General features: G+C 45.3%; 1 protein-coding gene across 1 annotated transcript; it reads left to right on the forward strand.

Moving 5' to 3' along the window:
* Nucleotides 1-2,650: 2,650 nt before the first annotated feature.
* Nucleotides 2,651-6,591, forward strand: LOC122923883 (olfactory receptor 52K2-like; the record flags this gene model as incomplete). Its single annotated transcript, XM_044274734.1, has 2 exons — nt 2,651-3,562; nt 6,583-6,591. Coding segments are annotated over exons 1-2 (921 nt in total), but the record flags the coding sequence as incomplete, so codon positions are not given.
* Between the last annotated feature and the right edge of the window lie 9,741 nt (nt 6,592-16,332).

Consider the following 16,332-nt stretch of genomic DNA (forward strand, 5'->3'; position numbering starts at 1 on the left):
TAAATCATTTTTTTGCACGATTTGACAAAGGCAATGAGCTGCCTGTCATCAAATTAGCCCAGCAAGAGGCTCCATCATGTTCCCTGATGCTGAGGGGAACATGATGTTCAGCCACATTCATCCCCACAAAGCAGCTGGCCCTGATGAAGTTCCTGGAAAAGTCCTAAAAAACTGTGCTAAACATCTGAAAACAGTGTTTACCAGTATATTTAACAGCTCACTAGAGCAGACCATTGTCCCCACTTGCCTGAAGTCCTCCACAATTGTCCCAATTCCAAAACAGGCCGGGGTGAAGACCTTAAGTGATTATCGCCCAGTGGCTCTCACTCCTATTGCTATGAAGTACTTTGAACAACTTGTCCTCAGGCACATGAAGAGCAGGATCTGCACCTCCATGGACCAATACCAGTTGCTTACAGAGCACATAGGTCGGCTGAGGACGACGTCTCACTTACCCTTCACACTGCGCTGTCACACTGGAGCAGAGAGACAGCTGTGCGGATGCTCTTCATTGATTACAGCTCGGCCGTCATCACCATCCCTCCCAACAAGTTGGCAACAAAACTGAACAACTTGGGTCTCAGCTCACACCTGTGCAACTGGATACTGGATTTTCTTACAAAAAGACCACAAATCGTACGCATGGCCAAGCCCTTCTCTTCATCCCTAACACTAAACACTGGGGTACCGCGAGGCTGTGTGCGGAGCCCTCTCCTTTACTCGCTCTTCACAAATGACTGTAAACCTATTCACAATACCATTATACAATGTGCAGATGACACGACCGTGATAGGCCTGATCTCCAACAACAGCCTATAGGAAAGAGGCCGAGAACCTAGAGAGATGGAGGAAGAACAACAACCTCCTACTCAATACCAAGAAAACAAAGGAGCTGATTCTGGATTTTAGGAAGAAGAAACAAAATGGACACCATCCCAATAGCATTAATGGTGGAAACGTGGAGATAGTTCAAAGTTTCAGATTCTTGGGAGGTCATATTAGTCAGGACCTGTCATGGATAAAAAACACAACAGAAATTACCAAAAAAGGTCTTCAGAGGCTTTATTTTCTGACGAGTCTGAAGAAAGCACAACTCCCAAAACAGCTGCACCATAGAATCTGCGATCACATCCTGCAGTACAGTGGGGTCCTCCGGCTGCTCCTCTGAGGACAAGAAGACCCTCAAGCGCATCATCAGAATGGCTGGCAGAATTACTGGTCCTCAGCTACCATCCCTGGATAACATCTTCACTGCTCGCTGCAGCAACAGGGCAACAATTATCTGCGGGGATCCAACTCACCCCGGCCACAGCCTTTTCACTCCCCTACCCTCTGGTAGGCGTCTTAGAGCCCTATATGCCCGCACCACTAGGCTGAAGAACAGCATCTACCCCAAAGCAATCAGTCTCCTAAATGCTCGGAGATTATTGCCCCTTCCTAGAATAGAAACTACCACAGACTGAAAGTGACCGCTGCATTCATGACCCCATGATGATCTCTTGTCTGCAGTGGTGTCTGATCAGTAAGTATATACTCACAAGCATTTACTATATATATGCTGTGACCTGTGAATAGTAATGCCTTCTAGTGCAAGGTTTTGTTTTTTTCTAGTGCAATGCTTTAGTTTAGATGTCAGTTCTTGTTCCTCTGTCCATGGCGTCTAGGATTGCTCCAAACAACATTTCATTGTATTACATTGTATTGTACAGTGACAATAAAGGCATCTTATCTCTTATCTTATCGTATGAACCTTACAACAAGATAATTCATTTTACTAATATGGGAGGACGGTGTCATTAATACTAAAACAATCAATGACTAATGTGAACTAATACCTTGATTAGATGTCATTTTACTTCCATCGCTTTAGGCTAAATTCACACGACTGTATGTGTTTTGCGGTCCGCAAATTGCAGATCTGCAAAACACTGATACCGGCCGTGTGAATGTAGCCGGCCCGATGATAGAAATGCCTATTCTTGCGGACAAGGATAGGACATGCTCTATCTTTTTTGCAGGGCCGCGGAACGGGTCTACGGATGCGGACAGCACATTGTATGCTGTCCGCATCTTTTGCGGCCCCATTGAAATGAATTGCGGAACGGATGCAGAGCCAAAAATACAGTCGTGTGAATGTAGCTTTACACTCTCTGACTTGAGAGTAATAGCGCCATCCACTGAGCACAAGTCAGAAGACTATTAACCTACTGATATCAGTGGATGAAAATTCCTATCAAGTGGACACTTAACTAAATGTCTTTTTAATTTATTTTTTACTCTTACATTTTTAAAGTTTTTATTTTTGTCCTTGTTTGTTTTTTCTATCTTAAGCTAGCCATTTAAGGAAATAGGTTTTAATTCTTTAGAACAATTGTAATTGTCCTTTTCGATGACTGCACATGGCACTTTTTTTTCAGTTTCTCAACAAATAAATATAAATTGTACCAAGATATCGCTCTATCGTCATATACAACTCTAGATATTGGAGTGCCCCCCACATCCAAAACTACTTAAAGAAGTCTTTTTGCGCATGTGATAGAGCACCAACCCATAGCCACAGGTGTAGCCACTGACCCAATACCAATTTATGTTATTTATGATGTCTCACTTTTCTTCATAGGGACCTTCGATGACTATGAGATATCCCGTCATGTCTCAGCAGAATTACACCCAATTATTTCCCATTCAGTTCTTTCTCCTGGGGATCCCTGGCCTTGAACATCTCTACCTCTACCTTGCCGTTGTCTTCACCGTGGTTTACGTCACATCTGTCATTGGAAACTTCACGCTGCTTTTCATCATCAGGATAGATCGAAGCCTCCATGAACCCATGTACTTCTTTCTCTGCATGTTGTCCTCCATTGATCTAGTCTTGTGCAATTCCACCACACCCAAGATGTTGGGGATCCTTTGGCTGAACTGTCATGAGATTTACTCTGAGGCGTGCCTCGCCCAGATGTTTTTCCTCCACTCCTTTGTTATTATAGAGTCAGCCTTACTCTTGGCCATGGCATTTGATAGATATGTCGCCATCTGTAACCCTCTTAGGTACACCGTAATACTAACAAAATGGCTGATAGCACATATTGGTGTGTTGGCGTTCAGTAGAGCGGTAGGACTGATGCTGCCATTACCTTTCCTTATAAGAAGACTGCCCTTCTGTTTGACCAATGTCATCCACCACTCCTACTGTGAGCACATGGCTGTGGTGAAACTGGCCTGTGCCGATATCACGTTCAACAACATCTATGGCATAGTGGTGGTATTTTTTATTGGAGGGTTGGATATGACCTTCATCATCTGCTCTTATGTCATGATTCTTAGAGCTGTGTTTCGACTGGCCTCCACAGAAGCCAGGACTAAGGCTCTTGGTACATGTGCCTCCCATATTTGTGCCATTCTTTCATTTTGTGTTCCTGCCATTTTGTCTTCTGTTGTCCACAGGTTTGGAAAAAATGTCCCAAACCATTTTCACATCCTACTGGCCAACGTGTACATGATGCTGCCACCTCTCATTAACCCCATTGTGTATGGGGTAAAGACCAAGCAGATTAGGACCAGGGTGAAATCGTTCTTCAGCCTGCACTTCATATGTTCTACCAATACCTCCTCTGATGCGGCAAAGGCTGGCAGTGTGCAGCGGTCACACTGGAATGGTAGACACAACACGGATAACTAAAATCTAATTTACTAATGTAGCTTTTTTCCAGGTCTGTATCTTTTTTTTGCCTCTTACTACATTTAATCGTCCTTTTCCAGTTTCAATATTTTTAAGGTGCTCAGGGGTTTTGCCACATGATTCTCGGCCACAAAGCAGAAACTGCTACTTAAAGGGGTTCTCCGGGAATTAAGAAATTAAAATACTTAAAAGGAACCTGTCATGTGGATATTTGATTATAATCTAACTAATTCTATACAATCATTAAGTACTAAAAAGTACCTTAGATGTATTCACTTACTGGTGTGACAGATGGTTACCTCATAATCTACACAAAAGATGCTGCATGCTAATGAGCTGATTCGAGTCCAGCGTGATGTCATTGAGTCCAGCGTATATTTAATTCAGAGCTATAGCCACTCCCCTGCCCACCTGCTGCTGATTCCTATGGAAACAAACTGTCATTCAGCAGCAGGTGGACGGGGAGAGTCAGGAGCTCATGAATATTCATGACTCATCATTATCAGCTGGAGCTTTTCAATACAAGATGTTGGCAGATTGACTGGGTCAATTAAAGAAAGTGACCCAGCATTTTGCTAAAAGAATCAGTCACTTATTTATGTTGCCCTTAGTTAGGACACCATAAAACTGGTGACAGGTTCCCTTTAAATATTACTTTATTATAAACTAGCAGAAGGACCCCGCTTTGCACGGATATGTTTCATCTATTTAATTACATTTTTGTGAATGTAATTTAAAGATATCGACAGTATCCACTATAACAGTGACCTCTACAGCACCTCATCCATTTATTAGTGACCTCCACAGTACCCCATCTCGTTAACAGTGATTTCCACAATAACCTGCCCCCTTAACAGTAACCTCTACAGAGCTCTGTTCCCTTAAAATGTGACCTCCACAACACCCCGCCCCCTTAACAATGACCTCTACAGCACCCCGCTTCCTTAACACTGAGGTCTATAGTGGACCATCCCCTTAACAGTGACCTCCACAGCATCCCGCCCCCTTATCAGAAACCTCCACAGCAGCCTGCCCCTTTAACAGTGACCTCCACAGTGGCCACCACTTCATTAGTGACCTCCACAGTACTCCATCTCCTTAACAGTGATTTCCTCAACACCCCGTTCCCTTAAAAGTGGCCTCTACAGCAATCTCCCCCTTAACATTGACCTCTACAGCTGACCGTCCCCTTAACTGTGACCTCTACAGCAGCCTGCCCCTAGGGTGGCCAGAGGTCCGGTTTTAGGCCGGACAGTCCGGCTTTCAGAGTCCCTGTCCTCCGTCTGGTGCAGGGCCTGGAAGGACACAGGGATGTTCTTTTGAACAGCTCACTCTCAGACAGCAGCACTGTGCTGTCTGAGCATGAGCTGCAGGGAGAAAGTCACCCTCCCTCCCACCCCTGCAGCTGAGAGAAGTTGACTTTTACCTTCATTTTTTCAATCCCGGCGTAGGGGGGGGCGTGGCTTAGCTGGACCTGGGGACTGGACTTTTAAGTCCGTCTTTTGAGGGTGGCCTGAATGGCCACCCTACCTGCCCCCAGGGGCGTTGCTAGGATCTCAAAAGATCCGGGGCACAAGCCCCAATGAATTTTGGCCAATTCTCAAAGTCAACCAATCGCCCCCCCCCCAACACCTCCCCCTGTAAACACTAGCACTGAAGACATTTTACTGTACTTGCTATACAGCAGCCCATACCTGTCACATTCAGTGCCTCCAGGTGACGTCCTCTCGGATGTAGATCTTCTCTGTCATCCTCTTCTCCATTCCATCTGGACAACTTCTCTCAGCCGCCTCGTTTCTGCAGAGTGTGACACACAGACATCTTAGCTTTCTCACTTTTCTGTACCCCCAAATACTATCCTGAAGAAAATTGAGTGCCCCCTATAGTAATAGTACTCCTCATAGTCCCACCAATAGTAATTCTCTTCTAGAATGCCCTCATTAGTAATACTGCCCCCTACAGTGCCCCCAACAGTGATGGTGCTCCCCAAGAGTGCCCCCATTAGTAGAAGAGCCCAGTAGTATTAATAGGTCCCCTATTGTTCGTCCAGTTGTAATAAAGCTCTCTACAGACCCCTCAGTAGTAAAAAAGTCCCCCATAATGCTCTTAATAGAAATAATGTGGATCTATAAGTCCCTCCTATACAGTAGAGCCCCTAGTAGTAATAAGAACTCTTAATGTCCCAACAGTGCCCCCAGTATTTATAATAACCCCTACTGTTATAATGCTCACCCTGAAGTGCCCCAGTATTTATATTGCCCCCTACTGTTATAATGCCCACACAGTGCCCCCAGTATTTATATTGCCCCCTACTGTTATAATGCTCGCCTTGAAGTGCCCCCAGTATTTATATTGCCCCTGCAGTGCCCCCTGTAGTTATATTCCTCCGTTTACTGTCCTCAGAAATTATAATTCCTCAGCCCCTCCACCATACAGTCCCATGTAAATAATATTATTTCCCTCCTCCGCCATAGATTCCCATGTAAATGCCATCACACCATCTCTCTAGCCCCCTCTAATGTACAGTCCCATGTAAATAACATCCCTCTCTATCTACAGCCCCTCCAAAATACAGTCCCACGTAAATAACATCACCCCCACCCCAGCCACCTTCAATATACAGTCCCATGTAAATAACATTACCCCTCAATATTCAGTCCAATGTAAATAACATCCCAGTTAAATAACTACAACTCCCAACATTGCTCTGCCTCTCACACTGAGTAATTTACCCCTTCACTTACCTCTCCTCATGTACAGATCTCACAACAGCTTCTTCCCAAGACTTCTCTTCACTGCTGAGCCGTCCTCTTCTGCACTGGTCACATGACGGTGACATCATCGCAGGTCCTTTTCAGCTACTGCATTTAGAACTGATCACATGGACTGTGATGTCATCACAGGTCCTTCAGCTCTTGAAGTGCATTAGATTCAATTGTATTGCCATCCTGAGGATGGCAATACAGTTGGATCTATCTGACAGGCAGTACATTCGGGGCCTGTCAGAACTGTGACCTCCACAGCACTCCGCTCCCTTAACAGTGTCATCCACAGCGCCCTATGACCTATCTTGACCCAGGTGAAATTTTATACTTCACTTTTATTATTATATATATATATATAATAAAATCTGAATTACTAAGCGAGTGCTCATTTTATTTACCTTTATTAACTATTTTGCAAACCAAAAAGTACTACATAAAAAATACAGTCAGCACTCCACTAGAGAATTGAGATGTTGAACGGCTGGGTTGTTATTGGCTGGGTTGTTATGGAAATTGGCTGGGTTGTTATGGAAACCTGGTGTAAAACTGTGTGTATGTGGAGACTAAGGAACTGCGAGCTTCTATTGGCTGATAAGGGTCATGTGACCAGGCTTCTATTGGCTAATGCATTTTTGGGGACTATCTCAAGCAGGGATGTAATTTTAAACAGCTCATTCTACTGCAATGTGCTGTCTGAGCGTGAGCTGCAGGGAGAAAGTCACCCTCCCTCCCACCCCTGCAGCCGACAGAAGTAGATTTTTACCTTCATTTTTTTCAATCCCCATTGACTGCGGAGTGTGAGGGGGCGTGGCCTAACCGGATTTGGGTCGTGGCTTAGCGGGACCTGGGGGTGGGGATTTTAAGTCCATCTTTTGAGGGTGGCCTAAATGGCCACCCTACCTGCCCCTTGAACTGTCACCTCCACAGTACTCCACTCCCTTAACAGTGACCTCCACAGCACTCCGCTCCCTTAACTGTGTCATCCACAGCGCCCGACCCCTTTAAAGCTGACCTGTAGCAGTGAGGGAAAATGGCTGGGTTGTTATGGAAACCTGGTGTAAAACTGTGTGTATGTGGAAACTAAGGACCTGAAAGTTTCTATTGGCTGATAAGGGACATGTGACCGTGTGTATGGCAGTTGGGCTATGAAGAGAAAGACCTGCAGGCTTCTATTGGCTAATGTAGGTCATGTGATATGCCATATTTGCATTTTCTTTTTTTTTATATCTCAGGAATGGTACGTGCTAGAGACCTGTGACCCCCACAATATTTCTTTCTAGGTAGCAAGGGATGTGTATACCAAGTTTCGTTGAAATCGATGGTTGCGTTTTTGAGTAATCGTGGAACATATATACATGCATACATATTTACGTCCTTCTTTATATATATATATATATATATACTATATACAGTATATATATATTGTGGGGATTCGCTCTGGTAGTTAGGACTCGCGGATGCAGTATAGAGGCAAAGTACACAGTTCTGGAATAAAACAGCGGTGCTTATTCACACATTGGTGCATAACAAACGCAGGAGGCTTGGTGTCTGTTCACACACAAGGAAAGTCTATAAACAATAAAAGTCACCTTTTCTCCTGGGTGTTAATTTAAACCCTGTTAGCAGTTCAACCTTATCAAGTCCATAGGCGGCCTGTTCGCCTTTAGAGGGGCCTGAGTCCTCCAGCCCGGCTCAAACCTCCAATCCCAGCACAGCCCTCAGTCCACAGCACACAGCGTCCTGAGCTCCACTGTCAGAGGGAGGTAAATCCACCACACCTGGCAGTGCTGGCTGCTTTTTATGCCTGGCAAAACCCGGCCTGGAACATGGGGAGTAGTCACCCACCCAACACTTTGATTACTCCCAGTAAGAGCTGTCCCAGATCAGCTATGACAGCCATGCTGAATCTCAAGGTGTCAGTTGGCAATAGCTGCTGATGACACATAAAATGCCGGCTCTTACTTCACCGAGGCCAGGAACCTCGGGGACACATACCTTCCATCCACGATGATTCCAGGTACCTTCTTAATATATATATATGTAGTCCAGAAAATGAACGGCACTCCATTAGATAGTAGAAAAAATAACTCCTATATTCACCCGTGCGGTGCAACGTTTCGGCTCAGCACTAGAGCCTTTTTCAAGCTTGAAAAAGGCTCTAGTGCTGAGCCGAAACGTTGCACCGTACGAGTGAATAAAGGAGTTATTTTTTCTACTATCTAATGGAGTGCCGTTCATTTTCTGGACTATTATTGGGGTAAGAAGTCTATTCCATTAAGAACGTGCACCCACATTTTCTTTCATCTGCTGGTGCCGCCATTTTTCTTAGATATATATATATATGTATTTCCAAATACCTTTCATTAGTTACAGTGGCTCGTTTTGTCTGGGGAGCAATGATCAGGGGAAATAAAATGGCCACCATCCTATTAGTACAAACAAAACCTGTCCTCATCACACAGCAGGACAAGTTACTTCACAACACTGAGCTAGAGAGCTGCCTCATCCTCCTCTCCTACTTGTCAGAGATTATGATCCTGAATACAGATGATGAGATCTTGAGCTGAATCTCTGTAGGAATGGAGTTCATGATGAGTAATGAAGTACACAGAGGATGTGGGGGATGTGGCTGATGAGCAGCAGCACTTGTATGCAGTCTCCATTGCCACAGTCTGTCCTGTCCTCTCTGTACTTCATGTCTCCTCATGATCTCCATTCCGACAGCGATTCAGCTGCAGATCTTATCAGTCATACTTAGAACCATAATACCTGACAAGTAGAGCAGAGGAGGATGAGGAAGCTCTTTAGCTCACTGCTCTGAAGTAACTTGTCCTCCTTTGTGATGAGGACAGGTTTTGTGTGATCTAATAGGACAGCGGCCATTTTATTTCTCCTAATGATTACCGTATTTTTCGCCCTATAAGACGCACCCCCCCCCCCCCCCCCCAAAGTGGGGAAAACTAGCAGTGCGTCTTATGGGGCGAATGCTGCATTTTTCAGATACGCCGCGATGCCGCGCGGTGGGTGCATCAGCTCAGAGGGAGGAGGGGCTGGGGGCCGGCATCTTCTTTTATAATGACAGCCGGGCCCGTGCAGTGACTGTATTCTACTACACGGGCCCCGCTCACTGTATATAATCGTATCTGTAATTCTAAGAATTGTTAATATCTAAAAGTTCAAGGTAATTAGCTCCTGTATACTGTACTTACAAGCGCTCAGTAGCAGAGAGGAGGGAGGAGGGAGGACGGGCGCTGGCAGCGTGAGTCACTACGTCACGCGCCTGCGCCGCCCACTTTATGAATGAAGCAGGCGGCGTAGGCGCATGACGTAGTGACTCACGCTGCCAGCGCCCGTCCTCCCGGCCTGCCTCCTTCCTCCTCTCTGCTACGAGCACTTGTAAGTACGGTATACAGGCGCTGATTACCATGAACTTTTATATATTAACAATGCCTACAATTACAGATACGATTATATACAGTGAGCGGGGCCCGTGTAGAAGAATATAGTCACTGCACGGGCCCCGCTGTCATTATAAAACCAGATGCGACTCCCACCCCCTGTATTGGGGGTCATTCACACCGCAGGGACACTATTATGGGGGGGATCTGTGGATGACACATAGCATAAGATGCTATATATGTGTTGTAACGGACCGTTTCAGCAGACAAGGGGTTAAAATCCGTTCAGGCGATATGCCCCTTTCTGAGAGACAGGCACAGCTACTGCAGAACACCAAACTCCCGAACTGGATACAAAATAGCACTCCAAACTGGAACCTCGCGAATAGCTGCCAGCAGACGAACAGGAAAAGCGTACAGTCAGCTTACACTCCTGGCAATCAGTCTCCAACAGCATACAGGGAATCCCCCCAATAACGAGACAAGGCTCCGTCTTGAGGGTCTAGCAGTGGTCTGATGTGCTGGCACACCCAGCCTGTTTTTTTTTTACAGTTTTGCAAATACAGAACAGATACAACACATCCTCACAATGCATCATGGTTTCCTCCTCTCTGTCCCAGAGACAACCGAAGGCAATCCAATTATCTCTCAGGACAAAGGGAGATCGCCAATACACATGTGGAGACAACAGGACAGACATCACCATTTAAACACACAATGGCACACCCCCACAGCAAACACAGACATTTAACATATCTCCAGATAGCTCAAGTCTGAGTGCATATCATTAGGTGAATGGCACTCAGAATACACGAATACAATACTATTAGCTATCTGGGTACCCTCACATAACATACAATTTAACCGAACGCATAATAACATAAAATACAATTCTACAGACAGATTTAAGCTGTGTGGCCGGTCTGTTTTCTCCTTTAAAGTTACTATGGGCCATAAACCTGAGGCAAGAGGCTTTTAAACAGCCCTCTCCAAAACCCAGTGGCGAGGTTGGTTTCGCCACATGTGTCATCCACAGATCCCCCATAACAGTGTCATAGACAGATCCCCATAACAGTGTCATCCACAGATCCCCCATAACAGTGTCATAGACAGATCCCCATAACAGTGCCATCCAGAGACCTCCAATAAGAGCCACCCAGAGATCCCCGTAACAGTGTCACCCACAGATCCCCCATAACAGTGTCACTCACAGATCCCCCATAACAGTGTCATCCACAGATCCCCCATAACAGTGTCATACACAGATCCCCATAACAGTGTCACCCACAGATCCCCCATAACAGTGTCACCCACAGATCCCTCATAACAGTTTCACCCACAGATCCCCCATAACAGTGTCACCTACAGATCCCCCATAACAGTGTCACCCACAGATCCCCCATAACAGTGTCACCCACAGATCCCCCATAACAGTGTCACCCACAGATCCCCCATAACAGTGTCACCCACAGATCCCCCATAACAGTGTCACCCACAGATCCCCCATAACAGTGTCACCCACAGATCCCCCATAACAGTATCACCAACAGATCCCCCATAACAGTGTCACCCACAGATTCCCCATAACAGTGCGTCATCCACAGATCCCCCATAATAGTGTCATCCACAGACCACCATTAGTTCCAAACCCACCAAAAGCACACATTTTGGTTCAAAATTATTTTTTTCTTATTTTCCTCCTCAAAAACCTAGGTGTGTCTTATGGGCCGGTACATCTTATAGGGCGAAAAATACTGTAATCCCTAGACAAAACAAGCCATTCTAAGTAATAAAAGGTATTTGGGAATATATTTATAAGAAAGTAATATTTAATTTAGCCTTCCATCTAGCACTCTCGCACCCCTCTAATCTATCCTCAACTCTGCTGCCCGACTAATCCACCTCTCACCCTGTTACTCCTCTGCCTCCCCCCTCTGCCAATCCCTTCACTGGCTCCCCATTGCCCAGCGAATTCAGTTCAAAATACTAACAAATACATACAAGGCCGTCCACAACCTGTCCCCTCCCTACATCTCTGAGCTACTTTCCTGATACATCCTCACACGCACTCTCCGATCCTCACAAGACCTCCTTCTCTCCTCTTATCGCCTCTTCCCACAATCTCCTCCAGGACTTCTCCCGTGCATCCCCCACACTCTGGAACTCGCTTCCCCAACATATCAGACTCTCACCTACAGTGGAATCCTGCAAAAGAAACCTGAAACCCACCTCTTCAGACAAGCCTACAACCAGTGACCCTGCTGCCTCTATACCACCATGACCAGCTTCACCCGCACCTACTGTGTCCTTCTCCCATACCATGTAGATTGTAAGCCCTCACGGGCAGAGCCTTCTCTCCTTCTGTACCAGTCTGTAACTCGTCTTGTTTATGATTAGTGCAATTGTCTATATTATGTATGTGCACCGCTTATCATATGTACAGCGCTATGGAATGAATGGCGATTTAATAATAAATAATAATAATTTAAATATTTTCATTTTCTTAATGCCTAGAGAACCCCTTTAATATAATTTTTTTGTGACCCTGTTATATTCTCTGCAACATCCTATGTGACAGTGAGAGGTTTGGTCTGGGAAAACAGGTATTTTCCTCCCAGCATGTGCTGCTGGGCTGATTTACAGCCAGGTGAGGTCAAATACTGGACCAGATTTTAAGTGCCGGTCTGGGTTTTGGCAGCACCTGGCTGTCCTTAAATAGGCAGCTGGGCTCAGAAGCGAGGTCTCTGTGTTGGGATCTGGGAGCCGTGTGTCTGGATGAAGGCTTGCTACCTGTTTGGCGTGAAAACCGGTTGGTGCTGTTAAGATTAAGGTCTCTTTGAGGCAGAATTGCCGCATGGTGTGAATTACCACCAACACCGCAAGGTGCCTTTTTTGTTTGAATATATGACTTCTTGTTTTGTCACTTGCCTTAAGTGTGAATAAAATACTGAACCGTTTGATCCAAAGAACTTGTTGTTGCCTCTATACTGCGTCCGCTAATCCTGTCTACCAGAGCGAAACCACCCAACCCCTAAGTGCACCTTCATAGGTGCCATCAGAATTCCAGGATTGGGTCATAACCACGTCAATGTCCAGGAGATTGTAGCCATAGTATCAATAAAATGGATCAACTTCACAGAAACCAGAGACCCCAATCATAAAATGTGAAGATGCCGGATACCAGCGGGATACAGACCAGAACCGTTAGAGGTGTCAGGAAAAGGCTAGTGTCCTTTTCACACATGAAACCCCTATCTTATAATATACATAAAACAAATACGTGGCCTAGTCCATATTTGAGCCACGTGCTTCCTCCTGAGAACTCAGGCCATGTATCTGTTTCCATGGTATCAAAACCAAACAGATCCCAGCTCAGTAACAGGGAGCAATTAGATAACTCCATCTATCCTGCCATTATCTCCGCCATGACTGGTAGGCACGTGTGCGGGACATTTGGACGGAGTGGATGGCAGTAATATGAAGTCGCTAAGGTGAATACCCAAAAATATATTTCTATACAAAGATTTTGAGGCAGAAAATACAGAAATAAGTCGTAAAAACTGCCATAAAAGGTCATTATTAGAGAAGTTTTTGAAAATTCGAATCAGCTGCTTCGCAGATTTTTTTTTTAATTCACTTTGTAAACTACTTTTTTTGTAAGTAACGGGTGCAATGACAGGGAGCAGTGATAGCGCCGCCCCCCATCATTGTACCCCTAAGATGCCGCGTTCATTCATGATTGCGGCATCTGAGAATAAAAACTGTGTAAAATGAACAGAAAAAAAAGTCTAACTAACCGCCTCCATTTGCTCAGGACGGGCCGACCGCCGCCATCTTGTTTGAAGATCTGGCGCCAAATCTCGCGTGGCCCGAGATGACGTCGGCTGGCGTGGTGATGTCTTACGTCACCAAGAACGGGATTTTGGTGAGATCTTCAATCAAGATGGCGGAGGCTGTACTGTCGCAAGCAAATGGAGGTGGTAAGAATGTTTTATTTTGTTTTTACACTTCAAGTTAAATCGATTCGCTACCATGATGTCACGGCCATGGTCATGGTCGTGACTCCTGTGTCCGCATGCTGTTGCCTGCGGTTTGGGTGTTGTTGTTCAGCCACAGGTGAGGGCCGCTAGTATGTTGCCTCACTTGTGGTTGCCGTTGGCAACATGTGTTTGTACTTGGCAGTATAGCAGCCGGAGCTGGTGCTAAGTAGCTTACTGTCAAGTGCATGCGGTTACACCTGAGTGGTGTGTGTGTATGTATGCACTCTGAATGTCTGGTGTGCACTTGGTTTTATGTTTGGTGTGCACTGTGACATTTTCCCTTCACTGTAGCTGCCCGTGGCAACGTTTGTTTTGATGTACATGTGGTGGCAGTGTCTCGGCCTTTTGGCCGGCTCCCAGGACACGTCTGCCACACATGTCGTTGTCATCGGTAACAGCTGCAGTGAGTATCTGTGTGTATTTCCCTTTATGTGGTCTCACTACACTCCCTGGTGTTGGAAGGGTTAATTCCCTTCTGTGTGTGTGAACACTGGGCGTGTCTGTGTGGGTGTGACTACTTGGGCCTATAAAGCCTCAGTGAATAGCACTTGTCTGAGGGGTACTTCAGCCATGACTAGCTGGAGTAGCCTCCTGTCTTATTTCACCTGCCAGTGGGGGCCACCCTTGTGGTCATAAGTTTAAGTTTATGTGATGTTCTGTTGATGTTTTCCTTTATTATTCTGTGCAGCTATGGATCTGGGTTCCTGTGTGTGGATGTGTGTGTGCTGAGTTCTATTTGTATTGTTGTGGACTTCAGCTTGCCTGCACACAGATCCAGTCAGCAAGGCTGTGGCAGGTGGCTGGAACTAGTGCAGCACCTGCCATATCCATAGGCCTGTTTCTGTTCCCCTTTTTCCTGCAGCTTGGCCAGTGAGACTCCTGTTCCTCCGTGTCCAGAAGGAACAGGTCATCTTACCCTTCATTCCTAGTTCAGGGACCGGCGGAGGGTGAGTAGGGATCCGAGGTTCCTGAGCATGGGCCCTCCTACCTTCAAGGTCGGCCCATGCAGCTAGGAGTTAGGGACAGATTAGGGATGCGTTAGGAGGTGACCTGCTCCCTAATTCTCTCGTCCTGGCCGAGCAGGGGTTTACATCTTCTGGCATCGCACGGCTGAGGATTTTCCCCATCCTCAGCCGTGACACACGAAGCACAAGGAAATTCAGCTTTGCAGCAAATTGAATTTATCCAGAAATTTGGATCGAATTCCACTTCATTGGATTTGATTCACTCATCTCTACTCAATACCATACTCCCCGGCCTCCTATGACATCACAGGTAGGGGGAGGTTACGGGGGGATCTACAGACCCGTTTTAACACATGCAGGGAGAAAAGCAAACAGTCATTCTTTGGGGATCACTAGTTTGATGGACTGACTGATATTTCTGCGTCGCATAACGTATTAAGTTCTGTTTTTATCCCTTTTTTTTTTACAAGCTGTTATTTTGCACTGTGTTTATATGTTGTGTATTTTATGTTACATTTTCTCTGATAACCCCATTGTATGCACTGTCCCTTTCTGATATTAGTTCAGAGGACGGAGAGCTAACAGAGCGAGGTCCAGCATGTAGTCTGTGACTGTGAAGTCTATCAATGGGGCCACAGCAGCGCAGGGAGTACGGAGGATTACTAACTCCTGGCATAGCACATCGGTACTCTGTAGCTATGTACCATGCTGGATTAGCTGAGCGGAGCCGCTCCTGCCTATGCCTACTCCGCTAAGCTAAGAGAACCCATGGGCTATGCAGGGAGTTAGTAATCCTCCATCCCATTGATAGACTTCACAGTCCGTACTCCGTATACCGCCGAGCTGTCAGCAGAGAACTGAGAACTGAGGTTTATGAGCACAGGAAATGGTGCACTTTAGGGAGGAAAAAGTGGAGTAAAAATCGAAAATTGATTAATAAAGTATATTAGAGATAATTTTATTAGGGCATTAGGGAGAACATATTTAAAACAGTAACAAAGCTTTAGCTACTCTTTAAGGACCGGGGCAAATCTTGCAAATCTGACACGTGTCACTTTATGTGGCAATAACTTTGGAACTCTTTTACTTATCCAAGCCATTCGGAGATTGTTTTCTTGTGACACATTGTAGTTCATGATAGTGGTAAATTTGAGTCAATTTAAATCACCTTTTATTATTACAAAAAATTCAATTTTCAATATCTAAAATTTTCTTCTTTTAAGGCAGATAGTGATACCTCACAAAATAGTTATTACTTTACATTCCCATATTTCTGCTTTATGTTGGCATAATTTTGAAAATGCAATTTTATTTTTTAGGACGTTAGAAGACTTAGTATTGTAGAATAAATTTTTTACATTTTTAAGAAAATTTCCAAAATCCACTTTTTAAGGACCAGTTCAGGTCTGAAGCCACTTTGTGGGGCTTACATAGTAGAAAACATCCATAAATGACCCCATTTCAGAAACTACACTCTTCAAGTTA

This window comes from Bufo gargarizans, unplaced genomic scaffold (assembly GCF_014858855.1).
Source record: "Bufo gargarizans isolate SCDJY-AF-19 unplaced genomic scaffold, ASM1485885v1 original_scaffold_2034_pilon, whole genome shotgun sequence".
NCBI lineage: Eukaryota > Metazoa > Chordata > Amphibia > Anura > Bufonidae > Bufo > Bufo gargarizans.